We start from the raw sequence: 25,990 nt of genomic DNA on the forward strand, positions 1-25,990 counted from the left end.
GATATTGATCCTATTCAACAGTATTGTTTTATTATATTTTGTTATATTTTAGACACAATATTGTGTGCTTTTGCTGAGTTTTACTTATGAAAACACTCATTTCCCATTGATCAATAATTCTGTAGGCCATTCATATGCAGGGCTAAATGAAACAGCCGTTTGAATGAATTAAAGGGATAAATGGCTTGAATGGTTATAGATAGATATTTGCGTTCTTTGACATGTAGTTTCTTATTTAGAGGATAATTCCAGTAAGCCAACAATTTAATATTTTTATATGAATAACTAAAATAGCATGACATAACATTTTCTTTTGGGCTGTAATTTCTCAGTGAAATTTACTATGTGATTAATTAGATCAGATAAAAAAAATAATCAGAAACAAATCAGAAACACAAGCGGAGATGTAGATGTTGTAGCAACTAGACACTCATTCCTTATCATTGGCTGCCAGTTCAAATGGCCCAAGAAGATTTTGGGGCAAAAATCGCAGATCAATATTTCAGAGACTACCAGAAATTGACAATCTTAAATGTTTTATTACACAGCTGAGCAAAAAGTAAATAGTTGCTTTACTTAGTTACCTTTGAGTTACTTTTGCGTAGCTTTTTCTGACCTGGCTGAGGCTTGATCTCTTTCAGATCTTGCAGTGTTTTTTTTTCCTTCTTTTTTTTAAACTAGAGGAGCTCTGCAATTAAAAACACACCACATAACCTTCATTTATCTTAAAAAAACACATAAAAAATTAATATAGGATAACCTGAGCTAACCCGAGCTATACATGCCGTATGAAAGTTTAAAGCAATGCTTTCTTCCATCTTTCTTTCTGTCTGTTTCTGCATTCTCTCATTGCGTGTGGGATTCAACGTGTATATGTTCATTTGAATTCAGCAATTAAAAAAAAGCCAATTAACTGAATTAAAAAGTAACTTGCATTACATTTTTTAAAAAGTAACTTAAATATTATTACTTAATTTTTAAAAGTTATGCAGTACTTTACTTGTTACTTAATATTATTACACAACTTGCGTTACTTGTAATGCGACCGACACTGCAAGTGCAAGTGATATAAACCTTTATGAGTTTCTTTCTTCTGTTGAATACAGAAGAAGATATTTTGAACAAAGCTGAAAACATCTGTCCATTGACATTCATAGTAGGAAAAACAAACAAAATGGAAGTCAATGGTTACAGGTTTCAAGTTTTCTTCAGAATGTAATATTTTGTGTCCAACAGAAAAAAGAAACCAAAACAGATTCGGAACTACAAGTGAAGGGAGAGTTAATGATCACAGATTTTTCATTTTTGGGTCAACTATCCCTTGAAAGGGCCATGAAACCCTTGCTTTCAGTTTAATCCTACCTCTTTTTCAAAAAATGCTTCATGATGGGCGTGGAGCACTGCGAGCAGAGGGAGGGGTGGGCGTTGCCGGCCGAGCAGGGAAAAAAGAGGGGAGCGAACGGTTGTCAGTTGGCTCACAAAATGAGAGACAAACCATAAGGAAACCCTTGATTTTATAGTTTACAAAGTCAAAATGCAAAGAAATAAACAGCAATTAATTTAAGGTCCTGCTACATTTTTTATTTGTAATTTCATATACATAACCACAATTTGTTATATCATTATAAAGATAATCATGTTTATGTTTTCATTACAATTGAAAAGGTTTTCTCTCCTCCCGGGTCTGAATGCAGATACTGTGGATAGCAGTGCAGCAGGTCTCTTGCCCTATCTATTTCAACCCTTAACCCTGCGGGTAATCAGGAGGATTTTAAACATAGGAAAACACAGCAGTATGGATATAGGTGATGTGTCTGAATTTGAACGAACCCAACTGATAAAAGACAAAGTCTGCCATTGTCCAATTCTTGTACAGCTCTCCCGTCTAAAATGCTTGCTGCAAACCAACAGCTGTGCTGTATCGGCACTTGCAGCATGGCAGGGAAAAACATGCAACAAAACCCATGGATCATGGAGACAAACACATATGAGCCGTTGCATGCGCAGACGCAGTCTCACCCAGTTATTGGGTCTCTCAGCTTGTCAGGTCTATGATCGGAAAGCACATGCTCTCATGAATAATTAAGAAGCAGGGTCTTCTCATAGGATAAGAAAACTCAGCTATGAATAATAATGAGAAACGCGTCATCACTCCACTAGCAGATTCACGCTACATCACTGATTTTGATGAAATTAGCTGACAAAAGCTCCAAATTATCCACTTTTCCCTACAATTAAAGCTGACATGTACTAACGTTGTCTTAACTGATGCTCAACACACACAAATCTGTTCAAATTTCAAAAAATTACTCCAGGGTGTTTTGAATCTTTAAGTTGATGATGTGTACAGCATAGAAAGGGATCTCTACAAGTATTAAGTTAGCACAATTTTAGCTTTCTTCCAGCTCCTTCATTAGAGTGGAAAATAAGATGGAATTAATTTATTAAATCGGAACGTTAGTAAATCTTTCATTCATTACCTCATCCATGAAGATTATTTATGCTTGAGTCCCATCTAATTGGTTTCCATTCAACTGTAGAGTTGAATACGACAACTGCCATGATTCCTTTGCTCATTTACAGGATAACATCAAGCTAATTTACATCTGTATTAATATAATGTGTCTGTATTATTGCTGTTGTTCTACATATTGTGAATCTTACATATTTTAACTTTAAAGATGAATTCAGCCATCTAGGAAACCACAGATTTTACATCCTGTTATAAACCAATGGCTTTCTCTCAATTAACTGGATACATGACTTATTTAGCATCACTTAACATCCGTCTCATGAATTCTAGAGAAGTGTGCAGGACTTCTGACATCTGGGCTGCTTGATTTAGTTTTTAGGTCGCAGGAGGATAAGTGCCCTGGCCCGCAGTGGAACGCCATGTGCCGTACCTGCTGTGAGTATGAGCAGATTGCATGTAAGTGCCCGTCTCAGGGAGTGAAAGTGGGCTATGCTGTACCCTGCTGTCGAAATGTTCTGGATGAGTGTGACCCCTGCATCCTACACCAGGGTAAGAGGGAACAGCTCTGTTATAAGTTTTGAACTGCTGATGACCTGCTAATGTATTTTTTTTTCTGCTTGAGTTATCTTTAAATTATATTTATTTATTTATTTATTTATTTATTTATTTATTTATTTATTTATTTATTTATTTATTAAATCATATTAGATTTATACATTATATAATACATTTTTAGCATACCTAGCTGTTATTTTACCAAATGCATGCTTTCCATTTGCTGCTTCCATACTTTTATTCATTCATTCATTTACTCCCGGCTCCTTCTGAAAATGTAGCCCTAAATACATTTCTGGAGATCTTGAAGTATGTAGCCAGAAGTATGTATGGCATCTTTAAAATGAATGCTATGGGGTGGTATGACTCCGTTTCTTTTCGCACTTACCAGCTAACCGCTCACCTCCGTATGGACGGTTTTCAGGCTGTTACCAGTTTGTCCAATTAGCTCGCCATGTACGCTGGTGGACTTGCGAGGCAGAGAGGAGATGACCGATGACCGGTGACTGGAGTCCAGTGAAGAACAGTTCCAAAAAGTAGGTAAGACAAAAACAGAAGCCAAAAAAGAAAATAAGTAAACAACAGAGTGAGAATGTGGTAAAATGTGTTAAAAATCAGACGAGGGCTTTTCTTTTTCTGAATTGCTTTTTAAATTTGTCGGTTGGGTGTAGGGAAGGCGGTGGGTGGGTCAATCTGTGCTTTTTTAAAAATACGATTGGTTGGGTTTGGGAAAGGGGAGGGTGGGTCAGTCGATCGGTCAGTCAGTCAGTCATACAGTCAGTCAAACAGTCAGTCTACAGCAGCCTCTGGTGGATTTGCGTGAGAACAGCAGGTGCGAATGGCACTCGCGAGAGAAATTTGAGATCTGAAAAAGCATACACAGCGGCCTCTAGTGGATTCACGAAAACAAAAACTGCAGAAAAACGTAGCTCCTGAGATGCATTTGGCAGTCTCCAGAAATAGATATAGAGGTATGTTTTCAGAATGAGCCTGGGTTGCATTTACTTGCATTTTCAGCTTTCATGAGCATTTGTTGGTTTGTTTAATTATATATTTATTTATGTTGTCTGCTTTCTTAAACAGTATTCATGTATGTATGCTTTTATTTATTTATTTACTTTGTTTATTTATTCATCAGTTTATCAGTTTATCTGTTCATTTATTGGCTTACATTTTTGCTTCATTGATTTTTTTTCAACCCAGGCTCATTCTGCTTTTTCAGATCTCAAATTTATCTCGCCCCATTTGCGCCTGCTCTTTGTGCGTCAATCCACCAGAGGCCGCTATCGACTGACTGACTGATCGACTGACCCACTCTCTGTTATGGGAAGCAGACGGACAAGGAAGGTGAGTGAGTTATTGACGATGTTTATTTACAACACTTGAGCACACAAGGAGAACGGAGGAGAAGTGAGTGGAGTCTGGTTGTTTGGATGATCCTTGGTGGCAGGCTGGATGACTGATACTGAGGGAGACCGAATGCACACACCAGAGGGCTTGCGGGGAAGACAGACTGATGACAAACACAAGGCAGACAGGACACCGGGAACACTGGACAAACTAGGAGAGACAGAGAGCAGATAAGTACAATATACTGAGATTGAAATGCTAGTGATTACCAGGAGGTGTTCACTCAGAGTCCGCTTCGTAGGAACGAGACCGGACACTGAGTGAAGTGAGGTGTGTGCTTATATAGTGACTAAGTGATTGGGTGCAGCTGTGTGTGGTTAATACTCAGGTGATGGTGATCTTTGCGTGATGCTGGTGGACGAGCCTGGCCAATCCGTGACATTACCCCCCTCCCCAGGGCCCGCTCCTGAGGGCCTATACCTCCGACGTCGTGGTGGTCTACCACGTCCACGAGGTGCTGGAAACTCGGGGTGATTGGAGTGGAACTCTTCCATAAGTGCAGGATCTAATATATCTGATCTGGGGACCCAAGATCTCTCCTCCGGACCGTATCCCTCCCAGTCGACAAGATATTCCAGCTGACCACCACGACGTCGGGACCGCAGAAGGTCCTTGATCTTGTAAATGGATCCGACTTCCGACATCAGTGGGGGAGGAGGTTCCTCTTCATGGCCAGGCTCTGTGGAGGGAATCAGAGGGTCGTGAAAGGGTTTGAGGAGTGAAACGTGGAATGTGGGGTGGATCCTATATTGTGGTGGTAACTGTAACTTAAACGTGACGGGGTTGACCTGCTCCAGGATGGTGAAGGGACCAACAAATCTGGGACTAAGTTTTCGGGAGGGCAGTCGCAAGCGGATGTCTCTGGTGGAGAGCCAAACTTTCTGCCCCGGCGCATAGCTAGGACCTGGAATCCTCCTCTTGTCGGAGACCTCCTTGGCTCTGCGAACTGCCCTCTGGAGATGGTGATGAGCATCGTCCCAGACCCTCTCGCTCTCCCGGAACCAGTAATCCACTGCGGGGACATCAGAAGGTTCGCCATCCCAGGGAAATAGTGGAGGTTGGAAGCCCAGAATACACTGGAATGGCGCAAGTCCGGTGGTAGGTTGCCGCAGGGAATTCTGGGCGTATTCCGCCCAGCCCAGAAACTGGCTCCAGGAGTTTTGATGACCGTGACAGAATGTTCTGAGGAACCGCCCCACTTCTTGGATCTTCCTCTCTGTCTGGCCGTTGGTCTGTGGATGATAGCCAGACGAGAGGCTGACGGTCACACCTAGGAGTCTGAAGAAGGCTTTCCATAGTCTGGAGATGAACTGGGGTCCTCGGTCCGAGACTATGTCTTCAGGTAACCCAAAGCATCGGAAGACATGGTTGAATAGGGTTTCGGCGGTTTCTAGGGCTGTGGGCAGACCTTTCAAGGCAATCAGACGGCAGAATTTGGAAAATCGGTCGACAATGACTAAAATGCAGGTATTACCTTCAGATGATGGGAGATCTGTCATGAAGTCAACTCCTAGGTGTGACCAGGGGCGGTTTGGGATGGGCAAGGGATGGAGTTTACCTGCAGGTAGATGGCGAGGACTCTTTGACATAGCGCACTCTCTACAGCCTTGAATGTATCTCCTCACATCCCTCGCCATGTGCGGCCACCAAAAGCGTTGGGATAGCAACGAGAGGGTGTTGTTGGTCCCGGGATGCCCTGTGCCCAAAGATGTATGGGTGGAATGGATCAGATCTACCCGTTGGTTTTCAGGAATGAAGCGACGATTGGGGGGGACAGCCCGGCGGAGTCCTGGATTCGGGAGTGGCGATGACTGTAGGAGCGGACCAGGTGATAGGACAGACCGTGATCTGTTCTGGAAGGATTCTGGCTGGGGTCTCCATGATTTCTGGCTGATCATAAATTCGGGACAGTGCGTCCGCTCGGATGTTCTTTGACCCAGGTCGGTAAGATATTGAGAATTGGAATCGGGAGAAGAACAGGGACCATCGGGCCTGACGAGGACAGAGTCTTTTGGCTTCTTTGAGGTACTGGAGATTTTTATGGTCTGTAATCACCTGGAAAAGATGTTTGGCTCCCTCCAGCCAGTGTCGCCATTCTTCCAGGGCAAGCTTTATAGCCAATAGCTCCCGATTTCCGATGTCATAGTTTCTCTCCGCCGGGCTGAGCTTCCTGGAGAAATAGGCGCATGGATGGAGTAATGCTGGTGTACCATGATGTTGTGATAGGATGGCTCCTACTCCAGTTGTCGAGGCATCTACCTCGACCACGAACGGGATTTCAGGATCTGGGTGAGTCAGGAGTGGAGCTTGAGTGAAGGCTTGTTTGAGGGCTTGGAAGGCTGCGTCGGCTTCGGGAGGCCAGGAGAGTTTCTTGGGTTGGTTTTTGAGTAGGTTGGTAAGCGGAGCGGTAATGAGACTGTAGTTGTGGATGAAACGTCTATAGAAATTGGCAAACCCTAGAAATCTTTGGAGTTCTTTAATAGTTGTTGGTTTTGGCCAGGAGACAACGGCAGTGACCTTCCCCTCGTCCATGCGAACCCCTTCATGATCAATGATGTACCCCAAGAACTGAACAGACGGTAGGTGGAAGGAGCATTTTTCAGCCTTGAGGTACAATTGATGGTCTCTGAGGGTTTGTAGGACCTCCGCAACGTGGTGGCGGTGTTCGGCCTCACTCCGGGAGTAAATCAGGATGTCATCAATGTAGACTATGACGGAGATATGGAGGAACTCCCGGAGGACTTCGTGAATGAAGTTCTGGAATACGGAGGGGGCGTTGACCAGACCATAGGGCATGACCAGGTATTCGTAATGCCCTGTAGGGGTCACAAACGCCGTCTTCCACTCGTCCCCCTCACGTATTCTAACCAGATTGTATGCGCTGCGGAGGTCCAACTTCGTGAATACCTTGGCTGATCGGAGTTGTTCCAAGGCCGCAGGGACGAGAGGAAGGGGATACCGGAACTTTATTGTTCCTTGATTCAGAACTCGATAGTCGATGCAAGGACGCAGCCCTCCATCCTTCTTGGCCACAAAGAAAAAGCTTGAGGCAGCAGGTGACGTGGACTGGCGGATATACCCCTGACTCAGTGCTTCCTGAATATACTCCTCCATGGCCTTAGTTTCCGGAAGGGACAACGGGTAGATCCTACCTTTGGGCATAGGAGCGTCTGGCAGCAGGTCTATGGCGCAGTCCCATGGCCGATGTGGAGGTAGCTGGGAAGCTCTCTTGGGGCAAAAAACGTCTTCATATGCGGAATATATCTTCGGGATTTGAATGGATCGTTTATCTACTGGACTTTCAACTGACGTGACATAGATAGTAAGGGGTTTCTGAAGTTGAACAGGTAGGTCGGGAAAACATCTGGTTTTGCAGTCTTCACCCCATTTTCTTATCTCTCCTGTGCCCCAAGAGAGGATGGGATCATGCTTCACCAGCCACGGGCGCCCTAGAATGATGTCCATGGATGCACCCTCCAGAACCAGAAATTGGATCTCCTCCTTGTGGAGCAATCCCACTTGGAGATAGATAGGCTCACATTTGCGATGGATACGTGCCTGGGAATGGATTGCGTTGGTTATGGGTTGGATCTGGTAGACGTGCGTCGAGGCTTCGGTGTTAAGATGGAGCTGGCGACAGAGGGCGTACGAGATGAAATTTCCAGCTGACCCGGAGTCGATGAGGGCCGTGACTGAAACAGATACAGAAGGGGTAGTTAACTGGACATTGGTGGTGAGAGGATGCATTTTTTCAATGGGAGAACTGAATACACTCACCAAAGGACGTGCTGGACGAATGGGACAGTCCAGCCTGACATGTCCTTCGGCACCACAGTACATACATAAACCCCGGGTCAGCCTCCTCTGTCGCTCAGTGATGGTGAGTCTACCAGATTCCACGATCATTGGTTCTGGTTCTGGAGGGACTGCTGGCTCTGGCGAACGGAGGAGTGCTTGGGGTGCAGATGGAAGATCGTGCTGGTAGACCCTCAGACGATCTGAACAGCGGAGGGATTGTTGGATGAATTTCTCCAACCCCATGGTATCGTCGAGGGCTGCTAGCTGTAGTCGGAGGCTGGGCTCCAGTCCGAGCCGGTAGGTGGTGAGGAGAGATCGCTCATTCCATCCGCTAGCAGCAGCCAGAGTACGGAACCGGAGCGCATAATCCTGAGTGGACATGGCTCCCTGTTTGAGATGGTATAACTGTTCTCCAGCTGCTACTTCTGCATCTGCGCGACCGAAAACCTCCTTAAAGTACTTGACGAATGCTTGAATGGAGCTGGTTACCGGCCCAGACTGTTGCCAGATGGTTTCTGCCCACCGAAGAGCCGATCCAGAGAGAAGGGAGATGATGAAAGCGATTTTGGACCGATCTGTGGGATATAATTCAGGTTGCATGGTGAATATTAGAGAACATTGTAACAGAAAACCATTGCACTCCTCCGCCCCGCCAGAGTAGGGCGCTGGTCGAGCCATGGGACTGGATGAGTGGGTGGACGGTGAAGAAGTGCTCGGTGCTGGTGGTGCTTCGGGAAGTGGAGCAGATGGTGACAAGACTCTCTTCAGCGAGTCCACCAACTCCTGAATGGGATCGTGAGTGCTCATGCTGTTGATTGTAGTAGGTCCGGTCTTCTGTTATGGGAAGCAGACGGACAAGGAAGGTGAGTGAGTTATTGACGATGTTTATTTACAACACTTGAGCACACAAGGAGAACGGAGGAGAAGTGAGTGGAGTCTGGTTGTTTGGATGATCCTTGGTGGCAGGCTGGATGACTGATACTGAGGGAGACCGAATGCACACACCAGAGGGCTTGCGGGGAAGACAGACTGATGACAAACACAAGGCAGACAGGACACCGGGAACACTGGACAAACTAGGAGAGACAGAGAGCAGATAAGTACAATATACTGAGATTGAAATGCTAGTGATTACCAGGAGGTGTTCACTCAGAGTCCGCTTCGTAGGAACGAGACCGGACACTGAGTGAAGTGAGGTGTGTGCTTATATAGTGACTAAGTGATTGGGTGCAGCTGTGTGTGGTTAATACTCAGGTGATGGTGATCTTTGCGTGATGCTGGTGGACGAGCCTGGCCAATCCGTGACACTCTCCTTCTTCCCTAAACCCAAGCAATAGTGTTTTCAAAAGAACCGATTAACCCGCCCACCCACTTCCCTAAACCCAACTGACAGTTTTCAAAAGCAATGCAGAAAATCTGTTTTTTTACCACGGTTTCAGATTTTACCACATTTCCCACAGATTTTACCACGTTATTTACTTGTTTATTTTTTGGCTTCTGTTTTTGTCTTACCCGCTTTCTGGAACCGTATTTTGCCAGAAACAAACCCCATCATCGTGGTCAATTCTGCGTCACAAGTCTACCGATGTACATGGTGAGCCACTGGGCAAACTGGTAACAGTTCGTTTTAAAAACAAAATGCAGCCATACGTACTTCTGGCTACATAATTCGTGATCTCCTGAAACATATATAGGGCTATGTTTTCAGAATGAGCCTGTGTTGTTTTATTTGCAGTTGTTTGTTTATTTATTTCCATTGTTTTCATAATTGTTTGTTTGTTTGTATTGTTTACATTGTATTTTTATATTATATTTAATTATATTATTTTTATTTATATATTAATATTATTAAATTGATCTTAATATATTAATAGTATTGCTAATGTTACATTAATATTACTATTAATACTGTTATTGTTGTTATCATTATATTATATTTATTTACTTGTTTGTTTATTTAATTAGTTAGTTGCTGCTTTCCTACACATTTATTAATCAATTGTTTTAAAAAAGTAAATGATTTCTGTATCCCCCAAGGCTGCAGTATTTTTGACAACTGTAAGACTTGCAGCAATGGCACCTGGCAGGCCAAGGATGATTTCTACATCAGAGGCAGGTACTGCACATCCTGTCGCCAAGGGTGGTCTGGAGGAGACTGTCTCAGTGAGTCTGTCTTTTCTTTCTGGTAAACAGGATTAAATATATTGCTTTTTACTGTTGCAAATAGGAGCATTAAAATAGACACACTCTCTATTCACCAACTTTAGCATGCGGAGAAGTCATACAGAGGCCACACGGTCATGTGACTTTAGAGAGTTATCCAATCAATGCTAAATGTGAATGGACACTAAAAGTTGGCAGAGGCGCAACAATGGAGCTCAGGTAACTTTCGATACTACAAAGCTGATCAATAATTATTTGTTTTCATTTATTTGATTAGAAATGAAATAATTAATTGGGTTGCATAGTGACTCAGTGGTTAACACTGTCACCTCACAGCAAGAATGTCACTGGTTCGAGTCCCGGCTGGGTCATTTGGCATTTTTTGAGTGAAATTTGCATGTTCTCCCCGTGTTGGCGTGGGTGTTCCTCCGGGTTTCCCCCACAGTCCAAAGACGTGCTATAAGTGAACTGAATAAACAAAATTGGCCATAGTGTACGGGTGTGTGTGTGAATGTGAGAGTATATGGGTGTTTCCCAGTACTTGGTTGTGGTTGGAAGGGCATCCGCTGCATTAAACATATGCTGGAATATAGTTGGTGGTTCATTCCGCTGTGGCAACCTCTGAAATAGAGACTAAGCTGAAGGAAAATGAATGAATGAATGAATGATAAATAATTATTTAAAGTAGTGTCATTATATTATTCATTATTTTATTTGTTATTAATTAATCAGCTTGAAAAACCCTTTATGAGTCAAATATATCCATTATGTTTTCTCACTGCAGATTCTCAATGATTAGCCTAGAGTCTGACCACAGTTGTCAATATGATTATGTGGAGGTGCGGGACGGAGACAGTGTCAAGTCGCCTGTGATTGGCAGATACTGCGGAGATGAAAGCCCTGCACCAATCAAAAGCTCTGGGAACTCTCTGCACATTCGATTTGTTTCAGATGGATATAATAACCATGATGGCTTTTTTGCTACATTCCAGGAAGTCTCAGGTACAAAATTGATAGAGTCGTATATGTGTATACAGTAAATGCATTTATTTATTTGTTAACATGCATGCACGCACATACACTCACAAACATGCACACTTGCATACACTCACTGGTCACTTTATGAGGTACACCTTACTAGTGACGGGTTGACCCACTTTTGCTTTCAGAACTGTCTTAATGTCTTGTGGCATAGATTTAACAAGGTTCTGGAAATATTCCTTAGAGATTTTGGTCAATATTGACATGATAGCATCACTCAGTTGCTGCAGATTTGTCGGCTGCACATCCATGATGCGAATCTCCCGTCCATCACATTCCAAAGGTGCTCTATTGGATTGAGATCTGGTGACTGTGGAGGCCATTCGAGTACAGTGAACTCATTGTCATGTTCAAGAAACCAGTCTGAGATGATTCACGCTTTATGACATGGTGCATTATCCTGCTGGAAGTAGCCATCAGAAGATGAGTACACTGTGGTCATAAAGGGATGGACATGGTCAGCAACAATACTCCGGTAGGCTGTGGCATTGACACAGTGCTCAATTGGTACTAATGGGCCCAAAGTGTGCCAAGAAAAAATCCCCCACACCATTACACCCCCACCACAAGACTGAATCGTTGATACAAGGCCAGATGGTTCCATGCTTTCATGTTGTTGTTGCCAAATTCTGACCCTACCAACCAAATGTCACAGCAGAATCGAGACTCATCAGACCAGGTGACGTTTTTCTAATCTTCTATTGTCCTATTTTGGTGAGCCTGTGTGAATTGTAGCTTCAGTTTCCTGTTCTTAGCTGATAGGGGGCACTCGTTGTGGTCCTTTGCTGCTGTAGCCCATCCGCCTCAAGGTTTGACGTGTTGTGCATTCAGAGATGCTCTTCTGCATACCTCGGTTGTAACAAGTGCTTATTTGAGTTACTGTTGCTATTCTATCAGCTGGAAACAGTCTGGCCATTCTCTTCAGGCATCAACAAGGCATTTGCGCCCACAGAACTGCCGCTCACTGGATATTTTCTCTTTTTCAGACCATTCTCTGTAAACCCTAGAGATGGTTGTGTGTGAAAATCCCAGTAGATTAGCAGTTTCTGAAATACTCAGACCAGCCCATCTGGCACCACAACCATGCCACGTTCAAAGTGAATTCATCACTTGAAAAGTGACTTGGTCACTTAAATCACCTTTCTTCCCCATTCTGATGCTCGGTTTGAACTGCAGCAGATCTTCTTGACCACGTCTGCATGCCTAAATGCATTGAGTTGCTGCCTTGTTATTGGCTGATTAGAAATTTGTGTTAACAAGCAGATGAACAGAATGTTCCTAATAAAGTGGCCGGTGAGTGTATATGTTTATGAGGACTCTCCATACACATCATGTATTTTATACTGTAAACAATGTAATTTAAAAATATACTTGCCCTACCACTAACCCCACACCTTCACAGGAAACTAGCAGCAAAACTTTGAATGTCAAAAGACCCTATAAGGAATGCTTTTTTAAAGTGTTTGAATTACAAGGACACATGACATGTCCTCGCAAATCAGGTAAATAGAGTACAACTTGGTCCTACCAATGTCATTTAACAATTCTGTGTCCTCGTAAACCACATAAATAAGCGCACACACAGAGACTTATTGTGGCATTGACTCTCATAGTGATGTTTCTACTATACAAACCGTTTATACATCCCCATACTCCAAGCCTAGCCGTAAACCCAACCCTCAAAGGAAACAATCTACATGTTAACATTTTCAAAATACCTTATTCTGTGTGATTAATTTGGTTCCCACAGTGACAAACCCCTTGAGTCTGTGTGTATTCAGGTTTAAGTCCCCATTGGGACATAAAACAAGTACACACACAAATATATATATATATATATATATATATATATATATATATATATATATATATATATATATATATATATATATATATATATATATATATAAACACATTTTATTTAAGTTTCTTAATGTATTAAATTGTTTAAGTGTTTTACTAATTCGTGGGTAATAATATGTAATACATAAGCATATGCTGTGAAATGTTTCGCCCTGTATGCAGGCTAATTCTTTATCTAATTTGATGCACCTTTATGAGGTTTTTTTATTGTTCCTGCTAAGTGCCCTTCACAGAAACCACACTTGCCATGCTTTAATATTTAATGCTTACATATTGCATAATGTTATTTTTATTGCCTTTCACAAGGACAAGCAGCAGCGCTCTGTGCTACTCCCAAAAAGCCAGCCAACGGAGACCTATTCCTGCAGTACAGTGAGGGTGGGCTCCTTCGCTCAGCTCAGTATCTCTGCTATAAACCATACCAGCTCAAGGGAGTGTCTCAGCGGGCATGTCTTCCCAATGGCACTTGGAGTGGCACCGCTCCTGTGTGCATAAAGGGTACGCTGAGTCTTATGTTGTTATGACAAAAGCTTTTAGTACAGCAGCTTTTGGGACTGACAAAGCAGCTTACAGTCAGAGTCAGGTGTGCTTGTGTGAATGAGTCAGGCTTCTTTCAGCCAGAGATCACAGAACGCCAGCGCTCAATGAGATCTTTTCAGCATAAAATGTGTGAAAAAAATCAACACAGGCTCATTCTGAAAACGTAGCCCTATATATGCTTCTGGAGTTCACAAATTATGTAGCCAGAGCTACGTATGGCTGCATTTCGTCTTTAAAACTAACACTACTGGGCAATATGACACCGCTCTTTTTCTGACCACTTACTTGCATGTGGACGGCTGTGAATGGTTCCAGAAAGCGGGTAAGACAAAAACAGAAGCCAAAAAATTAATTAAACAAGTAAATAACAGGGTAAGAATGTGGTAAAAATCAGGAGAGGGTTTTTCTTTCTCTGGATTGCTTTTGAAAACACTGTGGTTGGGTTTAAGGAAGGGGCTTGGCGTGTCAGTTGGCGCTTTTGAAAACACTATTGGTTGGGTTTAGGAAGGCGGAGGGTGGGGGTATCGGTCGGTTGGTCAGTCAGTCAGTCAGTCAGTCAACAGCAGCCTCTGGTGGATTCACGTGAGAACAGCAGGCACGAATGGCACTCGCGAGAGAAATTTGAGATCTGAAAAAGCGTACACAGAAACCTTTGGTAGATTTGCGAAAAAAAACAACAACAACTGTAATAAGGGTATGTAATCATATAGGGGTATGTAATCAGAATGAGCCTGGGTTGGAAAAAAAAATATATAGTGCCCTTCTCTAAAGGCCAATTCACACCGCATAGACGAACGCCAACAAACAAATCTGTGGAGATGGTTGGATTTTACCCGTTAGCATCTGTTGCCTTTGGTAGGAGTTTGTTTTCATCCAAATGAACATGTGGAATTATCATTTGTATTATTCTTCATAGCAATTTGATCTGATTTTCCAACAAACGGTAACAAACTCAGAGTTAATCTGTCCAGGCTTCACGTGAATGTCTTTTTAGTCCCAAGAAGGATCATTTAATTAATTTATCATTAAAATGTTATTATTATTGTGTGTGGCAAATTTTGGGGCAGTATAAACATGTACTTTTTTTACAACATTGAGAACGTTTACATGGATACCAGTAATCCGATTTTAAATCAATTAAGGCAATACTCTGATTAAGAGTCTACCATGTAAACAGCGATTTTTAATTAATTTAATCTGACTAAGCTCACAATCAAACTAAACAGAAATAGAATTAATACATGTGGAGTATGCCGATTTTAGTCGCATTATTGAAGTACAGTACAGACATGTAAACACTGCAGTCAAACTACACAGACACCTGCATCACGAAATGCTGAAGTTTTTTTCCCCATACAGCGTGCTGTATCAAATTCAATTAAACAACCCACTTCCAGCAGTTCATACTCGCATCCAATATCTCGTTTGTCATGGGGGTGTGCATAAAATGTTCCTGAATGTAAGTGAAAGTGCCAAACTGCAGTTAAAGTCGACATATTAAAAATGAAACACCCGAAATTACATGAAACTCCAGAGGAAAAGTGGATAGCGTTTAACATAAACAATTATGTTAATAGTATTATGTGCTATAACAGGTAAAACAGGATCATGAAAGGAACATTCAAAAAGCTACTCATGTAAACACCTTAATCATATTATTGTCTTATTCAGATTAAGGTAAATAATTCCATTACTGATGTACATGTAAACAGTCATCGTAACGTCCTTCACTCATAAACTTTCACTTTTAGACTTTTACTGCTTGTTTAAACTACTTATTTTTAATAAGTTGAAACTACACAATTCTTAAGTTGTTTTTGGGACAACCTAATTGACAGCCTAATTGTTTTATGTTAAATCCTCTCATATTTTAAAAATGATTGAGTTAACTTAATCAATTTGTGTTGGGACAATATGAAGGAACAGTGTTTACCCAGCATTTCTAACAGTGTTGTTTGTTGGTGTTTGTGTGTGTGGTGTGAATTGGCCTTAACATTGGTCAAATACAAGCAAAAAGGCTGGAAAATTTTGTCTTTATTTATTATTATATTTTATTTTTTATTATTATTATTGCTGTTTAATAAATTTTACTATTGGCTGGATGATGAGGTTCATGCTCATGGGCAGGCTTGTCCTATAGCTGAGAAAAAATGGAAACACGACTCTCTATCAATGTCTTATGAGGTTCTTAAAGAGTGTCTAGCTAACATTCATGTGGCAGTAAAAGCAGGTCAAAATATTTGTAAGATTTGATTAGGGGAGAGCGGAGCACAAAGTAACACTTTTTGAACAATAATGAACAAAGTAATGGGGTTAGACAAACCATATTTTTTTAAAACAACACACACGCCGCTCCTACAAATGACCACTACTCTCTCATATGCCTAAGCTTTTGTTTCTATTAATAACTCAATAATTAATCCAGATCGTCGATTTCAGTATAGGAAATTTGTAAAAAAAAAAACTTATGTATGCTACAATGTTGGTTATTCACTCCTGGCAGTGAGCATATCCAATGTTTTCATTATTTTTGTTGGCTTGTTTGTGTAGTTATTTTCTGGTTTTCTGGTTTTCAGGAGCTTTGTGATTGGGTCAATATAATTAAGACAACTCTTTCTCTTGATGTTATCCCTTCAGACATTATTAGGGCTTCTTATACTAAAAAATTGCTATTGCCATCCAGTCTTTTATTAATTTATTAGTTACTAGAGTAGTCCTCAAAAAATTTAAAGGGATAGTTCATCCAAAATTAAAATTTGCTCACTATTTACTCACTCTCATTGGTTTCAAACCTGTATGAGTTTCTTTCTTCTGTTGAAAAAACAAAACAAAACTTGTATTCATTCACTTCTATAGTAGCCTATTTGTTTTTCCTACTGTAAAAGTCTGTGGTTAAAGGTTTCCAATATTTTTTTTTCTAGTAAATCAGGAGTAAATGATGACAGAATATTCAGTTTTGGGCAAACTATCCCTTGCTGTTGTTCAGCCTTTAGACAAGAAAAACGATTTGAATGAAGATTGCCTTAATAATTACCAGCTTGTCTCTAAGCTTTCTTTTTTTATAAAAAGTTTTAGAAAAAGTGGTGCATTCGTAATTGATCTCATTTCCGACTGCAGCCAAGTTAATAGAACCTCTCCACGGTTTCTTGATCATAGTACTGATTCTGCTTGGCTCAAAGTGTTTAATGACATTTTATTTGCAACTGACGGTGGTAAAGGTACGATCCTTCTGCCCCTAGATCTTAAAGCTGCCTTTGATACAATTGCTCATCATGTTCTTCTTTCGTATCTGGGTACTACTTTAAATTGCTTTAAATCTTAAAGACAGGTCTTTGTCTGTTGAGTTGGGTCAGTTCTCTTCATCCATTGCTACTATTGTCTGTGGGATACCCCAAGGATCCATTTTAGATCTACTTGTTTTAATGCATAAAGTATATGCAACCATTATGTGGTATCATTAGGAAGCATGCTCCATTTGCATGCGAATGATATCCAGCTCTCCATTAAAAGCTGGTGTTTCTATTGAACCTTTTTCAGCCTGCCCTGTAAACATAAAGAAATGGTTCTCCAATATAGTTTTCTTCAACTTAATGAAGAAAAAACTGAAGTAATTCTCTTTGGTAACCCAAAGCTAAGAGGTGCTCTTATAAATGAGCTTGACAGTCATTTCTTTTCATTCTTTCCACAAGTCAGGAACATCAATTACGGATCATCTTGAGACTGAAATCATTCTTTTAATGGCTTGGATAGAGTTATTCATGCTTTTATCACTACTTGCATTGACCATTGTAACTGGTTGTCGGTAGTTAATAAAATTACTGTTGAATTTGGGTATCTCTCAGTCTGGCTCCCAGTTCATTTATTTATTTTTTAATTTAAAATAGGATGTTTGTCTTTGGGGCAGTGCGGGGGCTCAGTTATTAACACTGTCGCCTCACAGCAAGAAGGTCGCTGGTTTGAGTCCCGGCTGGGCCAGTTGGCATTACTGTGTGGAGTTTGCATGTTCTCCCTGTGTTGGCATGGGTTTCCAGGTGCTCCGGTTTCCCCCACAAGTCCAAAGACATGCGCTATTTGTCAATTGCATAAGTCAAATTGGCTAGTTGTAAGTTTGTTCTGCTGTGGCAACCCCTGATAAATAAAGGGACTGAGCCAAAGGAAAATGAATGAATGAATGAATGTTTGTCTTTAAAGCTCTTAATGGTCAACACATAGATTCTCGGTCAGGGCTTTGTTTACTGTCCCTCTGTCTCGTTTAAAAACTAAGAGTAATTAGGCTATTTTGGTTGCTGTCAAATGTCTTGGGATCAGTTACCTCATCTTGCGTCTCTTATTACATCTATTAACACAATGTTGTACATATTATTATTTTTTGCATTCTTTAAAGAATTCCTCATCCAAAGAGCTCTGATGCATTAGTTACTCCTGAAGCTTCTTTTGTTTGTTTTTTGATTTACTCATTTTGAATACAAATCTTTATTCCCAAGCTTTTTATTCCTAAGTTTGTGTGCATTTTCATGTTTTGTTGTATTAGTAGCTCCTTTCACACATTATTCCTTCCTGGAAAATTACCTGGAAATTTCTGTAAAGAGATGCAGGCCCTTTTTAAAAATATTGATAGTTTTGTTCTGGCAGTTTTCCAGAATAGTAAATTATAACATTACCAGTGGGGCTTCATGGAGGTGCAGTGGGTAGCACAATCGCCTCACAGCAAGAAGGTCACTGGTTCGAGCCTCGGCTGGGTCAGTTGACGTTTCTGTGTGGAGTTTGCATGTTCTCCTCGTGTTGGCGTGGGTTTCCACCAGGTGCTCCGGTTTCCCCCACAAGTCCAAAGACATGGGCTATAGGTGAATTGAATAAGCTAAATTGTCCGTAGTTTATGTGTGTGTATGGATGTTTCCCATTGATGGGTTGCAGCTTTAAGGGCATCCGCTGCGTAAAACATATGCTGGCTAAGTTGGCGGTTCATTCAGCTGTGGCGACCCCAGATTAATAAAGGGACTAAGCTAGGAAAAAATGAATGAATGAATGAATGAACATTACCAGTATTGCCAGGTATTCTTTCTGTATAATGCAAAAGTAAAATTGCCAGTTTGAGCATGTACAAATTCAGAACATGCTGACTTGAGAATGTGGGCCGATCAAAACATTCTAATGATCCACTAACATCTGCACTGTTTCGAAGTAAATCTTAGAATTACAATAAAACTCTTTAAATCTTTTGTCCAGACACAATTAATTGCTGATTTTTAATCAGACAATGTATCTATGTTCCTTCTTAGTGACAAATGTGGAAAAGTTATTAATAAAATGCTCATGATTAAGCTTACCTGCAAGTGCTGTGTTAAGCTGTGTGATGCAAGTGCACATGAAGGGGAATACAACAACATTTTTCTTCTGTCTTTCAGTTTTTTGTTTTGTTTCTTCGGACAAAAGCTGCTGCATGAATTTGAAGTTTGACATAAAAATAAACACCTTCAATTTAAAATCTGACCCCATTTGTGTTTACAAATACAAGCGCAGCCGTTTAGAGGTCATTTTTGGCTAATGATCTCAGGATGTGTGAATGGTGCTTTTCTGGGAAAATTACAGAATGTCCTTGCCTGTGTGAACAGCGCATCCCTTTATTTACCGGTACAATTGTTCTGGTAATTTTATGGATATTTACTGGCATTACTGTGTGAAAGGGGGTAGCGTCTCATCGTTTGGTTTAATCCCCCGCACCCCCCACTGCATTCTTGATTCTGTTCAGCTCTTTGGCTACCTTTGTTATGATAAATGTGCTACATAAATAAACTTACTTGCTTATTATTTAACCATTTAATCGTTTGCTTAACAAATTAAGAGACTTTTGCAAATACTGCACAGTTGTTTTTAATAAATACAAATATTTAAAGAATATATATATATATATATATATATATATATATATATATATATATATATATATATATATATATATATATATATATATATATATATATATATATATATATATATATATATATATATATATATTTATGTATACATATACATATATACTGTATATATATTTGTTAAAGCAACTGTGCTGTATTTACAAAAGTCTCTTAATTTGTTGAGCATAGTTAAATACAGTGGTGGAAAGAGTACTGAAAAATCATTCTTAGGTAAAGGTACTATTACTTGCCCAAGAATGTAGTGCACATACAGTAAAAGTATCTGTTGTAATTTTTACTCAAAGTATGAGTAAAAAGTAGTGCTTTCAAAAGTACTCAAGTGTAGTGAGTAGTGAGAAGTGAGTATTACACTGTAAAGAGCTGTTGAATTTACATGTAATTTGTGGATGAGTGTAAACGTAACATTCTGTAGTGCATCTAGTTATTGCCCAGCAGGCACATGACATCATAAGATGTTAATATTAGGTTATATCTAGGTTGTGATGTCAGGTGACCAAAATTCAATGTGTAGCCAGCGTCTAAGGACAACGTTATTATGATGTTCAATGATGACATCACATGATGTTGATGTTTGGTTAATTTTTGTTTGTGTAAGGAAGTGACCAATATCCAACGTCGAGCCAACATCTTAAATCAACGTCATATTGATGTCAAATACTGATATTTATCAAATATGGCAACCAAATTGCAACATCTTATAGACGTCATAGTGGTATCTTCCACACGTCAAGCTGTAACATCACTAGACGTTGATATTTGGTTGATTTTAGGTTGTATGATGGACACTGATGTTGATCTGACGTTGGGTTCTGATGTTGACCCGATTTTCATTTCCAAACAAAATGCAACGTCCCCACAACATTTGGGTACAACATCAATCTGATGTCATGTTGACATCTTGTGCCTCCTAGGTGTTTGAGGCCATTTCGGTCTTTTAGCCATTACAGTAAACATCCCTCGTCTTCTCATCAGTGATGTGCATCTAAACAGTCTCTGGGTCAATGTGTGTAAAGATTTTGGACATTTTTCATGCTTCCAAACAGTTTGCTGCAATTATAAATCACCCATGTCTTAAGGTAGTTCATTATGAGGCGATTTACTTTCTATGTGCGATTTGATTGGACAGGACTGAAGAAAAAAAAAAGTAGTGATTGCATTTTGAAGGAAAGTAGAGGACTAAAAGTACTAATACAGCACTAAAAATGTACTCAAGGGAAAGTAGAAGTGGTAATTTTTAACACTACTTGTAAAAAAAACTACTCAATTACAGTAGTTTGAGTATTTGTAATTTGTTACTTTACTTTGGTCTCACTTTATATTAAGTGGCCTTAACGAATGTGCACTTACTCTGAAATTAATAATTTGTTGCAAAGTACTTATTATGTAAACATGTGTTTTTACATTGTACTTATGATTAATTAAATACATGCATGTAATTGCATCTGAAACTAATTTTTATGATTACATTTGTAATTACACTGTTGACATCCCTTACACCAGTGTTTCCCAACCCTGTTCCTGGAGGCACACCAACAGTACATATTTTGGATGTCTCCCTTTTCTGACCCATTAACTTCAGGTGTTGGAGTCTCTTCTGATGTTATGATAAGTGGATTCAGGTGTGTTTGATTAGGGAGAGAATGAAAATGTGTACTGTTGGTGTGCCTCCAGGAACAGGGTTGGGAAACACTGCCTTACACCTTAACCCACCCTTAAATCTACCCATACTACCAAACCTGTCCCTAACGCTACCCATATCCCACCTCAATAGCACCACAAGTGTTCCGCAATATCTTCTGAACAAAGTACATTGTATTTATTTTTTGATGGAAGTACGTAATAGTTAAGGTCACGGAATATTAAGTGGGACGAAATACTTTTATGTACATTCCCACTGAGATTTCTACATATTATTCATATTTCCAGTACACCTGGATTTTGAGGAACAGGAAATTATTCAATGATGACCCCCTGTTTTACATGGCAGTCAGTCATCACAACTGAAAAATACAAAAAACAAAGAACAGAGCTGTGTAGCTTTGCAGCAGATATTTGTTCAGCTTTTAAGTTTGTTGAGCCCATTTCCAGCATCAGGGCTATAATTAAGACATTCCAGTCAACTGGAAGTGTTATGAATCAGCCTGGAGGAGGACGAGTGTCTGTCTTGTCCACAGTTTTAGTGTCAAATAATTACAGCAGAAGTTAGTTTAATTTTGCAGTCAAAATGTTTACATGTTTCAACATTGACATAATCACCGCAAATTGTTTAAAAGAGATAAAAAAAAAGACTCTACTTTCATCCAAAACCTTTTTTAAAATATATATATATATATATATATATATATATATATATATATATATATATTCTGTTTATATATATATATATATATATATATATATATATATATATATATATATATATATATATATATATATATATATATATATATTCAGGGGCAACACATTGGCTCAGTGGTTAGCAAGACGTGCTATAGGAGAACTGAAAAAACTAAACTGACCGTAGTGTATGTGTGTGTATGGGTGTTTCCCAGTACTGGTTTGCAGCTGAAAGGGCATGAATGATATAAATTTCAAGCAAAAGATCCAAAGATTAAACTTCATGTGAAATCTAAATTTACAATGTTTATTTTGCTAGAACAAATGTATTATTTTTGAGGTAAACAATTAAAGTTTCTTTAGGTGATCTTCTGTCAAAGTTCATTTGCTACTGCGTTTGGAGTAACAGTTCTTTGTTGACTTTAGTTTGATGACTTCAGCCACAATGTTCTTAATCGCACCCCTCTTATCATTAGTTTGCAATGAGAAAATCATGCACAAAAAGAAAGAACCCCCTGCTGTTCCACCCCCTACTCAATATTCTGTACCCTTTTCACATTTCCGGGCTTCTTGGTAGCGGAAGTCTTGAATGTTGGGTAAACTTATCACGCAATATATTATATATATTTTTTACAATCCCATTTGCTAAAATAACAAAAAAACTTGAAGGAAACAAGAAAAACTTGTCAATGGTGTTATCAAGACTTTCAGAAAAAGGAAAAAAAAAATTGTGTGAGACTGACAGCGGCAGACAGAAGAGAGAACTGCATATAATTTACTGTCCTGTCGACTTTTAGAAATGCCTCGCACAAGTGGTAATTCTTTTTTTTTTTTGTAATTTGATGCAAAGATGATATAATCATCACAATACAGAAATCATAATACAGAAAAACATAGATAAATGCTCATATGTTTAAAAAAAATCTAAATATTTAAAACTTTCAAGGATTTAAGATGCTGATGAACTTTAAATGCAACCAAGGGTCATTCTGAAAACGTACCTCTGTATAAATTTCTGCAGACCGTGAAATTTGTCCCAGGAGCTACGTTTTTTTGCAGTTTTTGTTTTCGTGAATCCACGAGAGGCCTTTGTGTACACTTTTTGAGATCTCAAAGTTCTTTCGCGGGTGCTGTTCTTGTGTAAACCTACCAGAGGTCGCTGTCGACTGACTGTTTGACTGACTGACTGATCGATTGACCCACCCTCCTCCTTCCCTAAACCCAACCAATTGTATTCATTGACCCGCCCCACCCACTTCCCTAAACCCAATCAACAATTTTCAAAAGCAATCCAGAAAAAGAAAAGCCCTCGTCTGATTTTTACCACGTTTTTAGATTTTACCACATTCTCACCCTGCTATTTCCTTGTCAGTTTTATTTTTTGGACTCAGTTTTTTTCTTACTCGCTTTCTGGAACCGTTCATTACTGGAACTTCATTTAAACTGGTGTTCATTTAAAAAATGAAATGCAGCCATACGTACATCTGGCAAATTCACTCATCTCTAAAAACGTGTTTTGTTAGTAGGGAAAAAGCTGTTGCACCATTGCAAATTTCAGTGACCTGTTCTACTGCCGTATGAATTACAGAAGTGGTCATAAAAGACTGCCCTGCTCCTCCACAACTCCACAATGGTTACTCAACAGAGATTTCAGCCTCTGATGGAAGACTCAAATATGTGGAGTATTCCTGCAACAACACGTATTTTCTCAGTGGAGACTGGAAAAGAGTGTGCCAGAAAAACGGGACCTGGAGCGGCAGTCAACCCATGTGTGTAAGAGGTACAGGCTCTATTTTCCACTTAGGAAATGTATTTTTCAGTCACACTGCGAGCTTGAACACCTAAACTGTTTTACAGCCTGCCGAGAGCCGAAGGTTTCAAAACTTGTGCGCCAGAAGCTTTTAAAATACCAACCTCCTTCCAGGTAGACTTTTTTTTTTAATTCTGTGTGACAGTGATAGTAAATTGGAAAGCATTTTAGATCATCATGTTATCCCTTCTGATGGCAGGAAAAGTCCAGTCCACAAGCTGTACTCTGCATCCAGTCTAGGAGTGACAGAAGGAGACTCTCCAGAGAAGGCTTTTCCTGTTTTTGGAGATTTACCACCAACTTTCCACCATGTGTACACCAGTATAGAATATGAATGCGTTTCAGCGCTTTATAAGCCCTCTGGAAGTGGCCGCCGCACATGCCTAAAGACTGGCAAGTGGAGCGGTCGACATTTCTCCTGCTCACCAGGTGGGGGAAGCAACATCACATGTACAGCGTCTTGTGGCTTTTCTGTTCACAAATATGTTTTAGCAACTCTGGCTCATGTGGGATTACAAAGCAGAAGAATTTTTTTTGTCAATAATCAACAACACATACTTAAAAAAAAAAATATATATTTTTTTTATGTTTATTTTGTAATAATAATAATAATAATAATAATAATAATATAAATGAAAAATAATAAACTTCTACTGTTAAGAATATGATATTGAATAAGATAATGATTATTATTATTAATGCTGATTATTTACATTAACAATATATATATATATATATATATATATATATATATATATATATATATATATATATATATATATATATATATATATATATATATATATATATATATAAATATAAAAATAATATATTAAAATAATATAAATCATACTATTACTACTACTACTACTACTAATACAATTATAAACTGTCTCTGTTATAAATATTTGGATTGTTATTAATAATAATAATAATAATAATAATAATAATAATAATAATAATAATAATTGTAATAAGGTAATAAACTTAATCTGTTTAGAATATGAAAAAATTAATAAAGATAAAGATAATTATATATATATATATATATATATATATATATATATATATATATATATATATATATATATATATATATATATATATATATATATATATATATATATATATATATATATGCGTGTGTGTGTGTGTGTTTAATACAATTGTACAATAATAAACTTTCTCTGTTGTAAATATCTTGATTATTTTATTATTATTATTGTTATTATTAATAATAATAATAATACTGATAATATTTTTTAATTATAAATACATTTAAATAATTATAATTATTATTGTTATTTCATAACATTTATAATAAATAATAAAATATAATAATTTTAAATAGCATAAATGTATAAATAGTACATTGTTATTATTTGTTATGCGTTTTATGAATTAATAATAATAGTTTTTTAAATATTTTATAAATTATTATTTATTAAAATGTATAATGAATAATAACAATATAATATATTTATATTTTTACAGTATTTAAAATTATGTTATTTTATACCAAAGTTGGCACTCTGATATGATTAGAAACAAATGCCTGAACTCATGCTGGCATTCATTCTCTTCCAGCATGCGGTAAATTGCCACCTGCCAGTCCCCAAAATTTGACAGAGATTCACTGGCCATGGCATGCAGCCATTTACACCCGTCTGTATAATGCTAGTCCTTTTATGGCAAGGACTAAAAGACGGGGAGATACGTTTGCTGTAGATGAGGAAGAGGAGGAAAAGGAAGATGGACATAAGAATGCCCCAAGATGGCAGCTGGTGTGCAGCGGTGCTCTGGTGACCCAGCACTGGGTTGTAGTGACAGCTCATTGTGTGGCAAAATCTGGACAGACTGAAGCGCATAGTGCAGATCACTTAAATATAGTGATGGGAAAACATCACCTCAGTGACCTGAGAGACAACAAGAGACTACAGCACATACAGGTAAGAGCAGTCAGGCTTGTATGTCTTGCAGAAGCACATCAGTCGTTCTAAGTAACTAGTTGTTATAGCCTTAAGTGCTTTAAAACAAATAAAATAAATGAGAACTTTTGTTGGG

The 25,990-nt window shown here is 39.0% G+C and overlaps 1 protein-coding gene across 1 annotated transcript in view; it reads left to right on the top strand.

Annotated features, from left to right (window-relative positions):
• The window catches only part of pamr1a (peptidase domain containing associated with muscle regeneration 1a), a 51,611-nt gene that overhangs the window by 22,322 nt on the left and 3,299 nt on the right, over window positions 1-25,990 (top strand). The window contains exons 3-11 of the mRNA XM_056462047.1: window positions 2,846-3,022; window positions 10,274-10,399; window positions 10,504-10,618; window positions 11,184-11,401; window positions 13,610-13,801; window positions 23,705-23,896; window positions 23,974-24,040; window positions 24,126-24,355; window positions 25,514-25,875. Coding sequence (XP_056318022.1) covers window positions 2,846-3,022; window positions 10,274-10,399; window positions 10,504-10,618; window positions 11,184-11,401; window positions 13,610-13,801; window positions 23,705-23,896; window positions 23,974-24,040; window positions 24,126-24,355; window positions 25,514-25,875 — 1,679 coding nt within the window. The remainder of the gene's footprint in view (window positions 1-2,845; window positions 3,023-10,273; window positions 10,400-10,503; window positions 10,619-11,183; window positions 11,402-13,609; window positions 13,802-23,704; window positions 23,897-23,973; window positions 24,041-24,125; window positions 24,356-25,513; window positions 25,876-25,990) is intronic.

This window comes from Danio aesculapii, chromosome 7 (genome assembly GCF_903798145.1).
Source record: "Danio aesculapii chromosome 7, fDanAes4.1, whole genome shotgun sequence".
NCBI lineage: Eukaryota > Metazoa > Chordata > Actinopteri > Cypriniformes > Danionidae > Danio > Danio aesculapii.